General features: G+C 38.3%; 2 protein-coding genes across 2 annotated transcripts; one reads left to right on the forward strand and one right to left on the reverse strand.

The window, feature by feature from the left end:
• Positions 1-625: 625 nt before the first annotated feature.
• LOC110052789 (mitochondrial carrier homolog 2-like) lies at positions 626-10,120 on the reverse strand. Its single transcript, XM_089271669.1, has 14 exons — positions 9,977-10,120; positions 8,633-8,717; positions 8,164-8,221; positions 8,000-8,048; positions 7,029-7,082; positions 5,617-5,652; positions 5,107-5,164; positions 4,874-4,925; positions 4,267-4,326; positions 3,816-3,909; positions 3,353-3,400; positions 2,685-2,752; positions 1,882-1,957; positions 626-1,086 (listed from the first exon to the last, which is right to left on the reverse strand). Exons 1-14 carry the CDS (start codon positions 10,118-10,120, stop codon positions 1,024-1,026), a joined length of 945 nt encoding a protein of 314 aa, XP_089127795.1. The 3' UTR covers positions 626-1,023.
• Positions 10,121-10,398: 278 nt separating this feature from the next.
• Positions 10,399-16,925, forward strand: LOC110052791 (COP9 signalosome complex subunit 4-like). The gene is made up of 10 exons (XM_089271664.1): positions 10,399-10,552; positions 11,816-11,967; positions 12,586-12,689; positions 13,028-13,181; positions 13,395-13,545; positions 14,532-14,616; positions 14,719-14,804; positions 14,892-15,007; positions 15,438-15,522; positions 16,283-16,925. The coding sequence occupies exons 1-10, from the start codon at positions 10,399-10,401 to the stop codon at positions 16,414-16,416; spliced, it is 1,221 nt and encodes a 406-aa protein (XP_089127790.1). The 3' UTR covers positions 16,417-16,925.
• Positions 16,926-18,569: the final 1,644 nt, after the last annotated feature.

Below are 18,569 nucleotides of genomic sequence, written 5' to 3' on the forward strand. Positions count from 1 at the left end.
TTCAGCCATTTTTTGACCGTTGATTGCTGTTGCAAATCAAAACCTCTCCCCTAGAATTTCATGGAAACTTGGTGAAAGCAATGTGTAGTTCCAGAAAATATCCATACCTCCCCCACGGAGGGGATTTTTTCTAACACCTCCCCACCCCTCTGGAAATTCCAGTTAAGCTTCATACATTTCTTTAAATGTTTTGGTCTACCAGAACCCCCCACCCCCCAGGAAATTCCAATCCCTTCTGTGGGGGGAGTATGGATATTTTCTGGAACTGCACAATGTTCACAGAGTGTTAGTGTCAAATAATGTGGAGGTAATATATTGCACACGAAAGACTGGTCATGTTTGACCACATAAATTTTCCAAACACCAAGAAGAGAGTTGGAAATATGATGCAAAGTGGAATATTTTTGATGAACTTCAAGACGTTTGGAAATGTGGTCAAACACTATCTAGAGAGTTTGATATATCTTCTCAATTGAAACTAAATAGAAAACCAAGGAATAAAATCATAAAAATTCATGCCAATAAATATTAGGATCAGATTCCAAAAATCGTGGTCATGATTTCCTTTGTTAAACTTGATGAATTTTATTCATGAGTTTGAGAAACACAAATAGTCAACTCCAACTTAACATCTAAGAAAAATAAGTTTAATTTTTATTAATGCAGTGCTAATAAAACTAAACAATAGACTTTTATCACCAATATTCACTAATGTATACTACAGGTGCTCAAACTGAATAAAAGTGTAAGTGCACAGTCCACGATAGTGAAATAAAAGCCATCCTTGCTGGTTTCATCAAAGAAGACCAGAGGGTAGGAATTGGCCTTTCACTAAATTCAAACAGACCTAGACATGAAAGTCAATGACATGCTGCCACTTGAATTTTATTACAGTTCTAAAAATGACATCCTCCCCACCACCCCGTATCCACCCTACAATAAATTACTTATTGCATAAAACTGTTCAGCTTAGAATAATTGCTTTGACTGTCTTGGCTTTGTTCTTGCTTCATCCCAGTCTAATTACATCCCAGATACTTGACGGACAGTCCTTCGGAACATGCTTGAACCACGCCACAAGTTTCCCTAAGCAAGAAACGGTGGTGGTTAAACATCATACATGACCACAAAGCAAAGCCATATAAATTTCCTCAAACAATAATAATAATATTATGCCAATCCTTACTTGTTCGTTTTTGAATTCAAATAAAATCAATTGAATTGACTATGGTTACCTACAAAGCTAGTGTTTAATAAAAATAATATACAGCAGCCAGACAATCTGAATTTCAAGGTTAACACATTTGACAGTACTCTCCGTTGATGTCAGTCTGATGAACTAGTAGTCTTGTATAAGGATGCCGTTTGGGCTTCCTCCCTGAATACAGTCAACTCTCGTTATAGTGGACACACTCGGGGATGTTGTTTGGTGTCCGTAATAGCGAGAGTCTGTAATAGCGGGGCATGAGATAAAAAGTGCCCTTATCTTACAATAAATAACATAGACAATGTCTGTGAAGCAAGGACTATTGTGCAGACAAAAAAAAGGATAGATGTGAAAATAAACATTCCATAAGTCTTTTGAAGTGTATTTTGACAAATTAATGATGAACAGCAGACTGTAATTTTACATAATTATGTTATATCAGAAGTACGTGGTGTCTGCTTTATTGAGAGTCGAAAACAATAAAATTGTCATTTTGGTACCACTAAAGTGTCCGTAATTCCGTAATAGCAGGAGCTGTCCACAGGGCGAGAGTTGCCTGTAGAGTGTGATGAGCCATAAGAATATCTGCTTAGGAAGCTGGGGATCAACCACTCTATTTCAGAAGTTGACCTTTTAAGACCAATGGTCAACTTATTTTAACAATACCAACTCACTGATTTTCTGAGATATTTAAAACAATCTGTCCATCCAGAAAACACTGGCATTGCAGGAGGCTCTCCACCAGCAAGACTGCAAACAAAGTAAAATGTGTCGTAATTACTGAAGATGTAGCTCTGTACAGAAACAACATTTTTACATGTGCATTGCTTTTTTTTTTTGTATTACTTAGTAAAAATAATATCAGCTCTCCACCTTAAGTGGTGGCTTCACGTAGGTACATTGTGCTTGCAGTTTCTTTGTTTCTTTAAATGTGGAGTAAGAGATAGTTCTTGCCAAAATGTGTCTACCGTGCCTAGAATATTACTCCTGTCAGTGTGTAGACCTTAGTATAGGTGGTTAATACTTGGTGTGTTAAGCATGCTAAAATCCAGACTGAGCAGCCCAGGTTTGATCCCTGGCCGTGGTCACTGCATTGTGCTCTTGAGCAAGACACTTTTACTCTCAAAAGGTACAAATGGGTACCAGTGAATTTAATGCTGAGGAGCAAGTATGCAATAAACTAGCATCCCATCCAGGGGGGGTAGAAATACTCCTAGTTGTTTAGCGCTGGAAAAAAAACAGAATTCATTCCAGCTGTATGAGCCACTTTGCCCGATGCAGACTTAACCTCACCTTACAGCTGTACATCTTAACCTTGTAATATTTGATCAAAATTTGTCTTGTAAAAGTCAAAACAATGGTCTTAGATGGTGACTGAGAAATTTCATTTCTCCATGTAAACTGGGCAGAAAATGTTGTCTTGTGCTGTGCACTGATGACTAATATTTTGTTGAAAGGCAAGAGTAGTGTAACTTACCCAACATGGTTGACAATCATCATGTGTGAGACCAGAGTAAATGGGTATGTCACAACACCAGCAGCATACTGAAATGAAATAGTAAAAATCTTAATTGATTAGGCCATGCATAATCCTATTTACATCATACATGTAGCTCATCAATTTTGACTGCTGTGTCACAACCCACTTTCTTCAGACTCTGAGTATGATGTATAGCAATCGACAAAACCAAATTCCACCAGCTAATATCTTAGTACTGGTAAATGAACTTTCTTTGTACCAGTCAATGAGCCCAAGAATACTTGTGTAGTATTCATGATTGTGTCTCCAGTTGAAGGCAGCACACTGTACAGTAAGGGCTTCTTTTAGTTTTACTTTTAGTTTTACATAGTGGAGCCATTCTCTGGAACAGTCTTCCTTGTAACTTAAGGGAAGCAGAGTCCCTTGGGCAATTCAAACGACTACTCAAAGAAGAACTGTAAGGCACAGCATTCGTGGAAAGCAGCTTTTTATTTAAATATTTCTCATTATATCAGTATTAGGTATTTTTATAGGTATTTTTAGAGCTGACGAATTTTGTACCGTGGATAAATAAAGATTATCTATCTGTCTGTCTGTCTGTCTGTCTGTCTGTCTGTCTGTCTGTCTATCTATCTATCTATCTTGGATTGAATCAGACAACATACTTGGAAAAGTCCATTTGTATACACCTGCACTTCTTTTCTCCTACTGACCTAGAAATTGAAATTTTAAAGAACTTTCAGAGCCAAGAACAAAAGAAATGTGTTGTTGCAGAAAATATCCATACCCCTCCTACATGAGGTTTTTTGTTTTGAACTCACCCCCCGCTCCCCTCTGTAAATTCCAGCTTAGCTTCCTACTTTCCTTTGAAATTTTGGCTTTTGAAACCCCCACCTCCTTGTAATTTCCATTAACCTTCCTTTGGGTGGGTATGGATATTTTCTGGAATGGCACAACGCTAGGTAAATTTGAGTGACACGATTGGCTTTCAAGCTGCCACCAATCGTTATCAAAAAACATTAAAACTATTTAGGAGTGACAAGATCGTCATTGAATGCATGAAACTTAACCACTGTTAATGTTTGTTCACTGACTACATTTTAAGAAGTTAATATTCTCACTCCTTACCTCACTATCAATGGCATATTTGCTAACCAGGAAGCAAGCTCCTCTATATAACCACAGTGAAAGGATTTCTCCAAGAAGACGAGGAATAACACCACTATCGAGAAAAAAGGAAGAAGGTCTTTAGCAGGAAATCAATAATTCTACTAGACTATGTAACTCAAGTTTTAGTATGAGATCGTCTAGCCAGTTAATCCAGGACATCATTCAAGCTCAACAGTTAATGACCACACACTATCTTCCACGAGAGCAGAACAGATGGGATACAAAATCAGAAATGTGTTGACGTGATGCTGTCATTATACAACGTATGACTTCCTGAACAGACCTTCGAGTGGAAGGATATTCCACTGAGAGTTCAGAACTGGCATGATGTTCATATGTAATATCTGATGGCAACTTGAAAGTTAAGTACTTTACTGAATATATCACTAATTTCAGCAATTATTCACACCTAAAAAATCCAGCAAGGCCTTCATTGTTGTAAATCTCTTTTATTGAAGCTCGAAGGCCACTGAAAACAAACAAAACTAGTTTTAGAAGCAATTACAGAGCTATTTTGCTATTTGTAGCAACATAAAATTTTATACAACCTGTAATTAAATTTTAAAAAAATATATTGTTATAGATGTCACAGAAACAATATCCATAGACACATTGCATATTAATAATAAAATTTTTAGTTAGTTATAAGATGAACAAATAAGTTTCAAGTATGTGAAATAAACAAACACATTTTTGTCATTAATACAGTTGCATTTCACGTACAATTACTGGTAATATGTTACACCACAATGATGCAAATACTATAATTTAGTTACAGGCACAAAGAGTCTGAAAGGAGTCTTCGATAATTCTTAAGTTCATATTATTAATTAATTTTGAGAGATGCTTAATCAACTATTAGCAACCCACCAGCATCATGTTTAACTCAGTAAATTGCAACACAAAAAAATAGGTGCCCAACGGGTACATTGGTGGGATACCTCATTTGAATCAACGGTCATGAGCTGATGACAATAGTGTGGGATACCACAGGTATCCCACACAAAAACACTGACCTGTAAATTGTTTCCTGCCCAACAAACTGAACCATCATCCTAACTGAGATTACTGCAATTTAATCAGGAAAAGCTGTTTACTTAAAACATAAGCAATAAAATACAGAAATTATTTCCTGAGTCACTGAATAAATAAGAATTTATTCTACATGCAAATATAGTGTGGCTGTAATGGTACCCTCATCTACATGTAAGTCTCCAGCCTGACTGCCAAAAACACAGATTTGACATACCATAAAATGGGTGACTGATGATAAGAGCACTGCATTTTGCCACAGTCTGCATACAAGTCTAAAGGAAAAGAAGTTCAAATTCTAACATCAACTATTAACAGGAGACCTGTGATAACTTTGTTCATAATGTCTGGTATTTTATTACACTGTGATACCACTGCTTTGGGGGTACATTTTAAAACATTCGCTATTTTTGGCAAACCTTCAAAATTATCCAATTAAAAAGATACAATCAAGTTAAGCTTGCAGTTATAATATTATACCGTGCCTGTATGAACTCTAAAAACAGACACCTGGAACAATGAGATGACGTTACACACCACTCAGCAAAAATGATTTCTTGGAAATATGACTCACCTCTTTCCTCTGGCGGCATTACTTTCTGCCCCATCCCTACCTCCTTCCCTCCCACCAGCATAATTCAATGAAAAAATAAATGGCAAAATAAGATGTGAACTACAATTCATTATTAGCCATAACCAACGAGAGGAAACAAAAACTTTTACTTACCTCCTCTGCGAACTCTAGCAACTCTTCTTCTTTGGTCTAGAAACATGAAAAACAAATAAAGAAAACAGCCATGCCAGATGCAAGGAATGTTAAGCAAGTCATACATCATAATTACCATTAATGATTTGATATAGCACCTGGGGCACTACTAATTTACTTTTGGTAGCTCAAGCTTAAGGGAGGGCACTTATTGGAAAGGGGGCACTTATTAGAGGTAAAGCAAAAAAAGGGTAAAGTCTGCATACAAGCCAAGCAGCCCATAAGATAAGGTTGGCTCTTTTCTCTGGTTTCAGTAACATGAAGCAACTAGGAGTATTTCTACTCCCCCTTGGATGGGATGCTAGTCACTTGCAGGGTTACGCCCCAGCATTAAATTTGCCAGTACCCATTTATACACCTGAATGAAAAGAGGCACTGTAAGAATAAAGTGACTTGCCCAAGAACACAACACAATGTCCCTGGTCAGGGCTGAAACCCAGACCGCTTGATCCAGAGGCGCGCAACCTGACCCTGGAGCCACCACGCCTTGACAGGTGCATATTAGAGAGAGGTGCTTATTTCCATTAGGAAAAAATTCATTGCCACATGATACAACACTTCAACGAAAAACAACAGATACTTCAACCCACAAACAGTAACAACAGCAGAGCTCTCAAGTTTATTTGTTGACAAAGAGTGCAATCTTCAATAGCCATTGTTTGTGACACTGCAGGCGGCACCCCACAAGGGGGGTCTGGGGGCATGCTCCCCCAGGAAATTTTGAAAAATGGATGTAGCTAAGACATGTTTTCCTTCATTCTGAACAGAAATGTGATGCTTTAAAAGCAACTGTAGATCGCAGAATTTTCTTTTTATTGGACCAATATCAATGCTTTCTTAGCAATCTGACTTACATGTATCCAGAAGTCAAATTAACATGTTATAATGCTTGTTCTACATGCTGTCAGTCTGATCACTGACTGAACAAGGATGAATTATATCATAAAAGATAGTTTATTATGAAGGAACTTCACTAAAGCAGCAAGGAATCTTAAATGCATGAGAAATAATAGTTTCAGCATGACAGCGTAAGATTAAATTTGTTTGCGTGAGTCTCACACTTAATGCGTGAGACTTGAGAGCCCTGCAATAGGGGTTTTGATGGTCGTAAAATAATGTTCCATATCACACTCAGATGATAAAGCAGACTTCATTATTCATTCACAACGAGTCTATTAATAATCAGTTTTAAGCTATTCTTTGTCAATTTCTTGAATGTCACTTTTGCTTTTGGAGCCCTTACTAGAAGGGGGTGATTATTGGAATAGTGGCACTTACCAAAGAAGGGCACTCTATGGGCTGCGGGGGCACTTATTGGATGGAGGGCCCTAAATTAAATCATTATAGTACAGAAAAAAATCCATTTAGCCAACCTTATTTTCTGGGTGTACAAGAGGGACAAGAGCATTGTCTTTTGTACCCATTGCCTGTAAAAAACCAAAGATGACACCATTCAATTAAATATACAGTGGAACCCCGCCTTACGACCACCCCGTTAATACGGCCAACTCGTTATTACGACCAATTTATTCTGGCCCGAACAAAAGCCCAGTCAGTCATTTTCTTATTTAAAGAACCCCTTTAATACATCCACTCCATTAATACGACCAGATTTTTGTGGCCCATTGGTGACTGGATTAATGGGGTTCCACTGTATTAATCAACTTGTCAATATATTCTGTACATGCATATATTTATTTCATTTATTAATTTTAAGATCTAGAAACACCTGGTGGACCTCAGCTCAACAAGCAGCAGTTAGGTTTTAAAATTCATGAAGCAACATGGAACATAGTGTCCATGATTGAAATGAGCAGAGAAAGACAGCTTCACATGAAAGCGTAGGGAAAGAGAGAGACATTTTTTTTGTATACATGCATTTTAAGCAACATTTGTTCTCATACTTGTGAAATGTTCGTGGCTAGTCTGACGCGGCGTTTCGTCTCGGCCAAGAGACTCTTCAGAGACCTTTAGAATTCAAAGGCAAACTCGTTGAGCATCACGCCCAAAGTCCCGTTCGCAAATTCTTGATGTTGACAGTCTGGCCCTCTATCGCAGAAGGATTCCCAACCGTACGTTCACGAGTTAAATTTATACAAAAGCAAACAATTGTCAAATACTTGTGAAATGTACGGTTGGGAATCCTTCTGCGATAGAGGGCCAGACTGTCAACATCAAGAATTTGCGAACGGGACTTTGGGCGTGATGCTCAACGAGTTTGCCTTTGAATTCTAAAGGTCTCTGAAGAGTCTCTTGGCCGAGACGAAACGCCGCGTCAGACTAGCCACGAACATTTCACAAGTATTTGACAATTGTTTGCTTTTGTATAAATTTGTTCTCATACCTGTAGAATTGTATTGTTTACAAGAGTTCCAATCATGGATGAGTAGACCCTAAAGACAAGTGTGAATTCTTGTTATAAAAAGTGAGGTTCATGTCAAACTGATCTTTATAGTTGCATGGAATTGAAAACAGTCATTAAAACTGTTGACTAAAAGCAAGCCTTACCTTGGTAATAAACCCCTGTACAATCCACTCCAGCCATTGAGCTTCTTAACATGGTTTGCTAAAATAGAAAAACAAAGAAATTGATACTAGCTGATTATAAAATTAACCTAACATAGATACACAACAGTAATGAGTCCTCACTAAAGTCCAGAACGTGATCCATTAATAGTGATTTATTGTAAAACTGACATACAGTCTGCACTAATTCTCTTATTTCTTGTCTTATTCAGTTCATTCAAGATGATGTAATGTCTACCATTCCAAAATGCATGTTTCTTTTGCCAGAGCTGTACAGCTTTGGTCGTCCAAAATCACAGTAGCAAAACATATGGGCAACAGCAAATAATAAATTGTTGTTCGGTGGCAGAGTTCTTGCATATCGTATTGTAGCCAGTGTATTCAGGTACATATTATACATGTATAATTTGTGGGGAAATGTACTGTAACAGCCTTATCTAGAGTCCCTTACCATATTGAAAAAAGCTTGGTAGTCGTAACACCTTGGTTCCTAAGAATGTTTTTGATGGAGTTGGAGGAATTGGTTCATGACCAACCTTGATGTCATTCACAAAAAGAAAAATTGTTAACCTCTAAAACTGGACAAAATAAACATTTGAAAATATTATATTAGATGTTACCAGGAGCAAAGCTCCGACAATAAAAATAATGTACTAGTAGTAAGAGGAGCAAGGCTGAAAACAAAGTTAAAAAAAAAAATGTAAGGATTACGAAGCTAAATGACTAGGACGTGTTTTGAGTCTCCTTATTTACTAGGGACAGAAGCAGGACAGACAAGGGCAGGAGTCAGGAGATAATGGTATGGGAAGTGGGAGACCAGGGTACAGGAGGCCTGAGGTTCTGAACCCCCTGTTCCCCTCGCCCTTCCCACGTCTCATTGCTGCCATTTCACTGGCTAAAACTTGATTTAGATGATCAGGTAACAGCAAGGGATTGGATGTAAACCCTTGTTGTTAGTATTGATGTTGCATGAGTCGCACATGCATGGAAATGCACCTTTTATCGCTAGCTTGTCATCATTTGCATAACTTGTTACACTTAGGTGGCCTCTAACAAAACCACCCAAAAAGCCAATTTGAAGTGATAGTATTCCAACTGATGAAGATATCTGAGTGTGTAATGTCTTTACGTTTTTCCAGTGATGCTTGAAAATGTACCATGTTTTACTTACCACCTAGCTAGGAGCCTAGGACGAGCAGATCATGCATGTACTAAAGGTATCAGATACCCTCGATCGATACCCTCAATCAATACCCTCGATCAATACCCTTGACCGACCCTCAGTCGACACTCCATCAACATCTCAGTTGACACTCGATGGACACTCGATCAACATCTCAGTCAACATTCAGTCGACTGGTCAACTAATTTCCGATCGATGCAAAGATGTCGGTTGACACTCAGCCGACTATCGACCGACTGTTGATTGGGTGTTGATCGAGTGTCGACTGAGTATCGATTGGGATGTTGACCGAGTATCGATCGGGATATCGATCTAGTACCAATTGCTCAAGATGTCGATGGAGGGTATCGATCGAAGGTCGATCGGAGGTCGATCGGGACATGATCCGGACCAGCTAGGGCTTAGCTTAGTTCGGTTCCAAGGCCAGCCGTTTTAAAAAACAACAAATCATTGGTAAGATAAAGGTAAAAGGGTAGTTTTAGAGATATAAGCCAATTTGAACTTTTTAAATTGAGCTTATCATAAGCTTTTATTGCTACTGGAGGGCTGAGCGCGCCCGCAAATAAAGGAAGTGAAAGCCAACAGTTTTACACTATAAACGTCCACAATTACCTGCATTAGAAGCCTAACACATGTCAGTGGTTGGGTTGCTGTGGTCATAAATGCCGTCAGAACAAGGGCACCAGCAGTAGTGCCTTCATTATCCAGCAGATCCTCGAAGCTTTGACCATTGCCATTCTCGTTTGCAGCCGCCATATTGAAGTTGCTCTTCTGCACGAATGTGAGGTTGGATTGTGCGACAATTATTCCCAGTGAGGGCGGGGTAAGAAAATTACACAGGATATTTAAAAACTCAATTTGTGATTTGTTTTATCGCTTTTAATCCAAAATGCGTTAAAAATATTATCAAGGAAAATTGCATCACTGTTTGATATCGCGTTTTAAGGTTCAGACTTATTATTTTGGTCTTTCGGTGCTTACATAAGACATCTCACTCCACTCCACACAGACAAGGACAACGACACCGAAGCAAGATGGCGGCGCAAGTAAAGCAAATGTGGAACTCTCTGTCCAGTGCTAGTGGTTCACACAAGGATATTACGGGGAAGTATCGCGAAATTCTAGAAAAGGTTTTCAAATTCCAAGAGCCTGCTCTTACGGAAGGCCTTAAAACGTTTATCGAGGCTGGTAAGTTCGTAACACGTTTACCTTAGTTTGCAACTTTCCATGACCACTGAGACGAGAAAAGCAAAATGCCGCTGTAATTAAGTTTTTCCGTAATAGTTCCTTGTGTATTTTAGCCGTAAGATAATTAACTGGCCTTTAGTTATATATTGTTCATTGTTTACTGTCCAGCAGAAATTAATTTTTCAACTGGCTTATCCCAAGGGATTGATAAGTTTAGAAGCTTTAGCTGAAAGAGTGTTCAACTTTTTTTATCTCTTAGGATCATTTAAAAAAGGTGATGAAAGAATTTAGGATTGTTAAATTTTGATACTATTACGGTCGTTCTTAATAGTTTAAACTTCCATCCATTAAATGAGGAGTTTTTTAAGTTAATTAATCCATTTAAGTCATGAGGTTCGATCCAAACTTCAAATTTTGATTTGGGTGTAGTGTTAAGCTCACCCCATTTTGGCAGGCTGGGATTCCAAATATCCATAAGAGGTGAATGTCAATCAACATTTCTTTGTTTTTGTTTTTTATTTTCACCACTTACCTTTTCAAGACCCTCAAAATGTAATGCCGAAATGCATATTTGGTTTCATTTTGGTACTGTGAGAGAGTCACAAAACGGGAGTGGCCAGAAAAAAAAAACTCAGAGGAAATACAATGGTCCAAGGCAGGCCAAATGGTTCATGGAGCCAGAACTTAATCCAATTTTTGTAGTATTGAGCAGCTAAGGATATTTCTACTTCCCCTTGGGTGTAATGCTTGTCCATCGCAGGATAACCCTGACCATTTGATCTGCAGTTCAGTATGCTAACGATTGGGCCTTTGACTGCGCCTCTGCACTTCATTAGGGGAGGTGAATGGTAAATCTGATACTTAGTGTGGGATAGCAAGATTAATATATATATATATATATACTTCTTGAACTTGAACAGAATAAATTTATAGAGCGCTCAACTCTGAGAGGAGCAGTGTAGATAATAAACAATGGTAGCAAGACTTCAATTCATCGTTTTATTGCGACAACGCTGTTTCGTATGGTCAAAGGATGACCACACTCATCAGGCAATATCAACGATTCGTTGATATTGCCTGATGAGTGTGGTCATCCTTTGACCATACGAAACAGCGTTGTTGCAATAAAACGATGAATTGAAGTCTTGCTACCATTGTTTATTATATATATATATATATATATATATATATATATATATATATATATATATATATATATATATATATATATGTCCACAACTTTGTTAACCTTGTTAATTGCAGTGGTACATGAAAGCGTAAGCCTTGTTGTGTCAAGACAGATATTAACTGAGCTTTGCAATCATATTCCAAACATGGAGTCCTCCACTGCCAAAGAAGTATCACATTTTGTTCTGGACAAATTGCAACCTAGAGCTATCTCCTTTGAGGAGCAGGTAAGTGCAGATGGTATGTACAAAGTTCATTTCTGTGCATTTCTGTTGTGGGGAGTAGTTGTGTAGTGGTGAGAGCACTCACCTCCCACCAATATGGTCCAGGTTCCATTCTGGCCCAGTGCCACATGTGGATTGAGTTTGTTGTTAGTTCTCACCTTGCTCTGAGGGTTTTTCACCAGGTTCTCAAGTTTTCCTCTCTCCACAAAAAGTTTTACAACAACTCCAAATTCCACTTTGACCAGGATGGAGTACTCACATGAAATTAAGATATTAAATATAATAAAGGCTGATGTGGCTTCCTCTCTATGAATATTGTAATTTATTATTATAATTATTTTTGCAATGCAAAGTTGATTACATTTTAGATTAAAGTTATTCAAATTGATGAAAAATCTTCCAAATGTCCTGCTACCATGACACAACAAATGTGTGACCCTTACAAGTTATGATTTGAATTGCCTTTAAAGGCCACAGTTGTTTAATTTATTCTTTACCTGTTATCCAAAACAGATAGCATTTTATTCTGTGTGTACCAAAGGAGCACCCATGAATAAGAGCAGTGTAATGGAATATGTTCTGGACAACTCTTCCTACTGGTGATAATTTGATATTCTGTAGGTTGCATCAATCCGGAAGCACCTGGCCAAAATCTATGAAGAGTGTCAACAATGGCGAGATGCTGCAAGAGTGCTTACTGGGATTCCTTTGGAAACAGGACAAAGGTAGTGTGAATTTGAGATCTGTTGTTCTGGGCACGACTTTGCTTTGTGTTATGGTTGTTCAAAACCTATGGTATGTAGCTCATTTCTTCATCCCCATTTGTTAGTCTGTTTGAAATTAAGGAACTATTAAAATCTTTACAAAGATGTAGAACAGGACTTTGATTTCTTACAAATCAAATTCTTATTGCTAGCTTCCTGACTGTCAGACAATTTTGTTATCACTCTTAAAAATTTCTATTTCCCTCACATTTTGCCCAAATTTTGAACACTCTTTAGTCTTGCATGTTGTAGCTGTTCAGAAAGTGATAATTATGTGTCACGTGTATATCATATTTTAGACAATATTCAGTCGACTACAAACTGGAGACATACCTGAAGATTGCACAATTGTACCTGGAAGATGAAGACCCTATACAAGCTGAGGCTTACATTAACAGGGCATCACTTCTTCAGACAGATACTAAGACAGAGAAACTGCAGATACTATATAAGGTACTTTCAAACAAGATTTAGTCAACTTGAAAAGCATATATTAAAATGATGTGCTGGGCAACAGTCAGCTCCTTGTAGTCTGTGAGCAACACAATTCTTGTTGTCATCTTTGTATGACCTGAATGAAAAGAAATTAATCTTGAATGGTATTTTATTGTCACGTAAGGTTATTGGTATAAAATGATAAATCCAGTATTACTTCTTATTCCACAGGTGTGCTATGCTCGTGTCCTGGATTACAGACGCAAATTCATTGAAGCTGCACAGCGTTACCTAGATCTGTCCTACAAAGCTGCAATACATGATGAAGAGAGAATGACAGCACTAAAACATGCTTTGATCTGTACAATGCTTGCTTCAGCTGGTTTGTAGTGTTGACAACATTGTCTTTTATGCCACATCTTGTGATCTTTCAGTACCGTATTTATTCAATTAAGCGCCCAGGGCACTTATTTCATTTTTGGACTTTCAGGGTGGCCACTTATTCGAGGCTGGGCGCTTATTAAATTTTCACCAGTTTCAGTAGGTAAAAAGTTTATTTTGTAACAAAACAGTAAATAAGAACAAAACATGACAAAATATCAAAGCATATAAATTGTAACTGTTCATTGTTTGGTTTATGCCCAAGACTAACAACTCATTGTTCGGTCTTCACAGAAATCTCTTTAGCTATCATAATTCTCAATCAACATCATAAAATTTTCAGACAAAGAAACTAGAGATTGTAGGCCATTAAAGAAATACCGTAATAATCAATACCCGTATTCCTCTTGTGTGCTTTATTATTGTTTTTTTGGAGGAGTAGGGAGTGGGCACTTATTCGAGGTTGGGCACTTACCGGTAAAAAGTACTTTTTGGGGGTGGGTTGGTGGGGGTGGGTGGCACTTATTCGAGGCTGGGCACTTAATAACTTTTTCTACCTTCAGGGTGGGTGCTTATTCGAGGTTGGGCGCTTAATCGAATAAATATGGTATTTTTATTGTAATATGGACACCAACGGGGCAGGCACAAGACAGTGTCTTTGTTATAGAGGAAGAGATTAATATTTGAATTCCAGTTTCATGGGGACTAAGTGAACTAATAGAGGGGCCCACATTTTAGAGGTGTCCTTAAGGAGAGGTTTGACTGTATCGTTGTTTGATTGTTGGTTAACTGGTTGATTGGTTGGTTTATGACAAAAGTCTAGTATCACATTTAGAATGTAAACATGTATTAGTGGTGGACAGGTGTATTTTTCAAAACTAAACTCAGCACTGAGGAAGGGCTAGGCCCGAAACATCTGCTATAAACATTGTTTTTAATTTGGCACTGAGTTATTACTATTTACAACTTCTGAGGTGTATTTTTCAGGCCAGCAAAGATCAAGAATACTCGCAAACCTGTTCAAAGATGAGCGCTGTCAACAGTTGCCAGCCTATGGGATTTTAGAGAAAATGTAAGCATAGCTTATTGCAGCTAAGTTGAATATCATCCTGCACTGACACAACTTATGAATGTAAAATCTTATGTGATCAATGTGCCCTTTTGTTTCTTCAAGGTATTTGGACAGGATAATTCGTGGCCCAGAGCTTCATGAATTTGCCGCTATGTTGATGCCACATCAAAAGGCAACTACTGCAGATGGTTAGCCATACCCTTCTTTGATAGAGCTCCACTAGTAACTCATTGAATTTCAGCATGCTAAATGTTAATTTGTTCTCTCTGTTTAAGGTTCCAGTATCCTTGACAGGGCAGTGATTGAGCATAATTTACTCTCTGCCAGTAAGCTCTACAACAACATCACCTTTGAAGAGCTTGGAGCTTTGTTAGAGATACCACCTCCCAAGGTAGGCATTTTTTTGTTTGTCATTTTGTGCTTCAACATGGAGGATTAATGTTGTAGTCATCTATGAATACACCCAATTAGGAGTTGAGTGTGTTAACCTCAGCTAAGGGGGTAAAACCCCACAAGGTACAGAGAGAGTCTTTGACCTTTCTTGGTACTTTAGCCCGTAGTCAGAAGTTATTAAATGATCATGGAATACAAGTGTACAGCTTGCGAACCTCCACAAGTCCACATCATTTCCATGCGTCCACCTGAGTTCTGTTGGTAGAGCAGGGCTTCCTGAATCCAGTTTTGAGGAAAATCTTCGAGAGTTTTTTTCTCCTGTAAGATTCTTGTTTTGCTGGCAATGCAGTAATTATCGAGAACTAAGTCTTTGGTTGTTAATTAGTGCCCTACTAAGCACAGATGCCATGTGATGTTGTCTCTTTTAGGCAGAGAGGATTGCATCACAGATGATTTCTGAGGGACGTATGTCTGGTTCGATAGATCAGATTGATGGAGTTGTACATTTTGAAAGTAAGAAAAAAGTTTTCAACAAGAATTTCATTTGGTGATATTAATTAGACAGAGAAAACACCTTCGCTGTACTTAAGTTGAGCAAATGACCCTAAGCAAGAAATTGTTTTTCAACGTCAGGGCGTGCACTATGTTTTTAATTTTTTTTTTTTGGGTGGAAGAATTCTTTTTTTCGTTATTTTATAACTGTCACACTCCCCCTTCTCCCCCTCCCTCCATCCGCTAAAAATGGTCATGGCTTTTGTGTCATGCGACGTAAATCCGAAGGTTTCAAAAGGTTGATTCACGGAGATGCAGTTTTGTACAGAAGAAAAGGTATGACGTAAAATGATATACTAAAGCTACGAAAATAACGGTTGCCTAAGTTGCTCAAGTCAAATTACAAAAGGAGAATGAATAACAAAAAAAAAAATGTCAATGCGAAAAGGCGGGGAAGTGAAGTATGAGATGTAGTCGCCAATAATCTGTGACTAGTGTCACTGGATAATAAGCGAAACAGAACGGGGGAAAATGCCTTTATTTCATACCGTAAGACTCTGCAGGCTGTTTGCAAACACCTTCCCTTTGATCTTTCGAGGAAAACACTGCTCTCTCTTCATTGATAGTAAAATTACTATCTTATCTCTTTGTGACTGACGACTGATTGTAGGTACTAGAAACAAACTAGTCACCCTACTTTTGTCGTTATATCGTGAAAAGTAACGTAGCTCACAGAAAAGTAATATTTGCATTAGTGCTCACTTTCGATTTTGTCTTTTAGCTCAAGAGGTGCTTCCCTCGTGGGACAGGCAAGTCCAAAACCTGTGTTTCCAAGTCAACAATGTGATTGAAAAGATCAACAGCCACGCACCAGAGTGGGCAGCTAAGTACACCGAATCACAAATGACATCTTGAAGAACATCCAGGGTAATTGAGACTGTAAATAAAGCATAAGAAGCGTTCATTAATTGGTGGACCAAACCTGAACAATGCACGTGAACCGGATATCAGTAATGTTCTCCCCATTCCTCCACGTCCACCCTGTGAAGAAGATTTAACTGGTAACGAGGAGGTTTATGTAATTGTGCGGAGAAAACGGACACATCTTGAAATTCTTTAATAAACGTTCTGCTATGATGAAAAATTCTTACTGCTGTAAAGTGCAGTGATGTTAATCTTTGGATGGAACTTTTTTCCCCATCATGCAGCGGTCTGGTGAGCCTTGTGTTTTTGGATATGATCCAGTGGCTCTCTTCTGTAATGAAGCAGCCATATTGACTCTCGGCTTTTCTGTCTCCACTTTTCGCCGTGCAACGTTATTGGCTTCTATTTCATTACAGAGATTCCCGGATTCCCAGTGGCGCAACTGTTAAAATATCTTTGAAACGTTAATGAAATAAAAATTTGAATTTTGTGTTTGTTGAGATTTTTAGTTCGTCTAGTTTGATCGTCCTGGTGAGCAAAATCCAGAAAACGACCATTTTAGTGAGAGTTTGAGCATACATCACTTGCAAAACATTTCGGGAGCTTAATGTTCGGACACTTTGGGTGCTTACCATTAGCAAAAAAAATACGGAAACCTCGGTTGAAAGTGAAATGGAACAGCAATTTTCTGGAAAATCCGTTTGGAAATTGTAGACTACCTCCAGAGGTAGCGCTCTTTCTTTTCAGAACGGAACGGCGGAAATTTCCTTACCATTTGGTAGAATCCCCGGTTTCCAGTCTCTCGTCAACAGAAAATAACGGGAAATCAAATTGCAAATGGTAAGCGCCATCTTGTTCGGTTGGTCTCCTGATTTTGGAAAAACCCTTTCCATTATTCAACGGTCATCCCAACAGGTTTATTCCGACAAATGGTAAGCACCCTTTATCTCGCTTCGGACAAATTTCGAACAAAAATTTCGGACACTTTTCTTAAACATAGCTAAAGTAAATTTACGCCAGCAAAACACGGATTAGACTGAAACAACATCTGTGACAAAGATAGTTTTACTGCACCCTCAAGGCTGTACGGATACACCGATACATATTCTGTTAAGCCAGTACGTACCTCAAGCAGTGACTCAACTAGAGTTCGCTCCCTAAAGGAAACTTTTTTTTATACTGTACTGTAGATATTTCGGGTGCTTAAAATTTCGGACGCTTAAAAATTTCGGACACTTTTTTTTCGTCCGAAATTAAAATCGTCCAAAATTGTTTGCAAGTAATGAAATAAGTTTCTTGTCGTTTGGTTAGTTTCACCATGACGTCATTGCATTGGCTGTTGTCATGGGTGCAAAGTTCGTTCCAGTATTTGGTCAGGTGTTGTCAATTTTGATCATATTCCTGGTATCAATTTACAGTCGTTTCGGTTTTGTTTCAGCCAGACTTCCTTCGTCGGTGTATGTACATCTGTGTCACTATTCGGCTATTGTAAAGATTCAACAATCTTGTAGCTGTGGTTCCTAATCCTGGAAACGAGGTTGTAGCGCCTGATTCGTGTTCAGTGCTTACTGCGCGCGCTGGAAGGATCATACCCACCTGTCCCTCCCCTACTGCGTTGTGAACTGATCGCGTGAGTACCTAACAACTTGTGTGGAGGCGGTTGCTGCGAACAACTCCTGTTAGCTTCCGGCAAAATAAAGCGCTTTACGAAAATTAGCAAGAGATTAGCGCCTTTTATGGAAACGCTTGCAGTGTTGGACGGTTGGATTGAACACTTTTGTTATATTTTAGATGATTTTCGATGGTTTTGGAAGAAATAGCCTTGACTGCGAAGGGAAAAAACATGTTTTTGTTTGTTTTGTTTTTAACTTGGAAACTTGTTACATGCTTGCTAATGCTATGCTTATATGTTCCTTAGCTTTTAGAGTCTACTTTGTTCGTTTTATAGTTGGTCTGAATATGCTTTTTTTCCCCTTCAAACTGCTTTTACCGCTAACCTCGAATATTATTTCCCTATCACTATTTTCCACGGATTTTTGGTCGATGCATTCTTTCTCATTCCCCTGGTTTCCATCCAGTTTGCTCGAAGTCTGCCAATGTTTGTTCTTTTCTCATAGAATGAAATTCATGGCTCAAATTACTGA

The sequence above is a fragment of the Orbicella faveolata genome, unplaced genomic scaffold (assembly GCF_042242905.1).
Source record: "Orbicella faveolata isolate gen_17 unplaced genomic scaffold, um_ofav_v1 contig_1, whole genome shotgun sequence".
Taxonomy (NCBI): Eukaryota; Metazoa; Cnidaria; class Anthozoa; order Scleractinia; family Merulinidae; genus Orbicella; species Orbicella faveolata.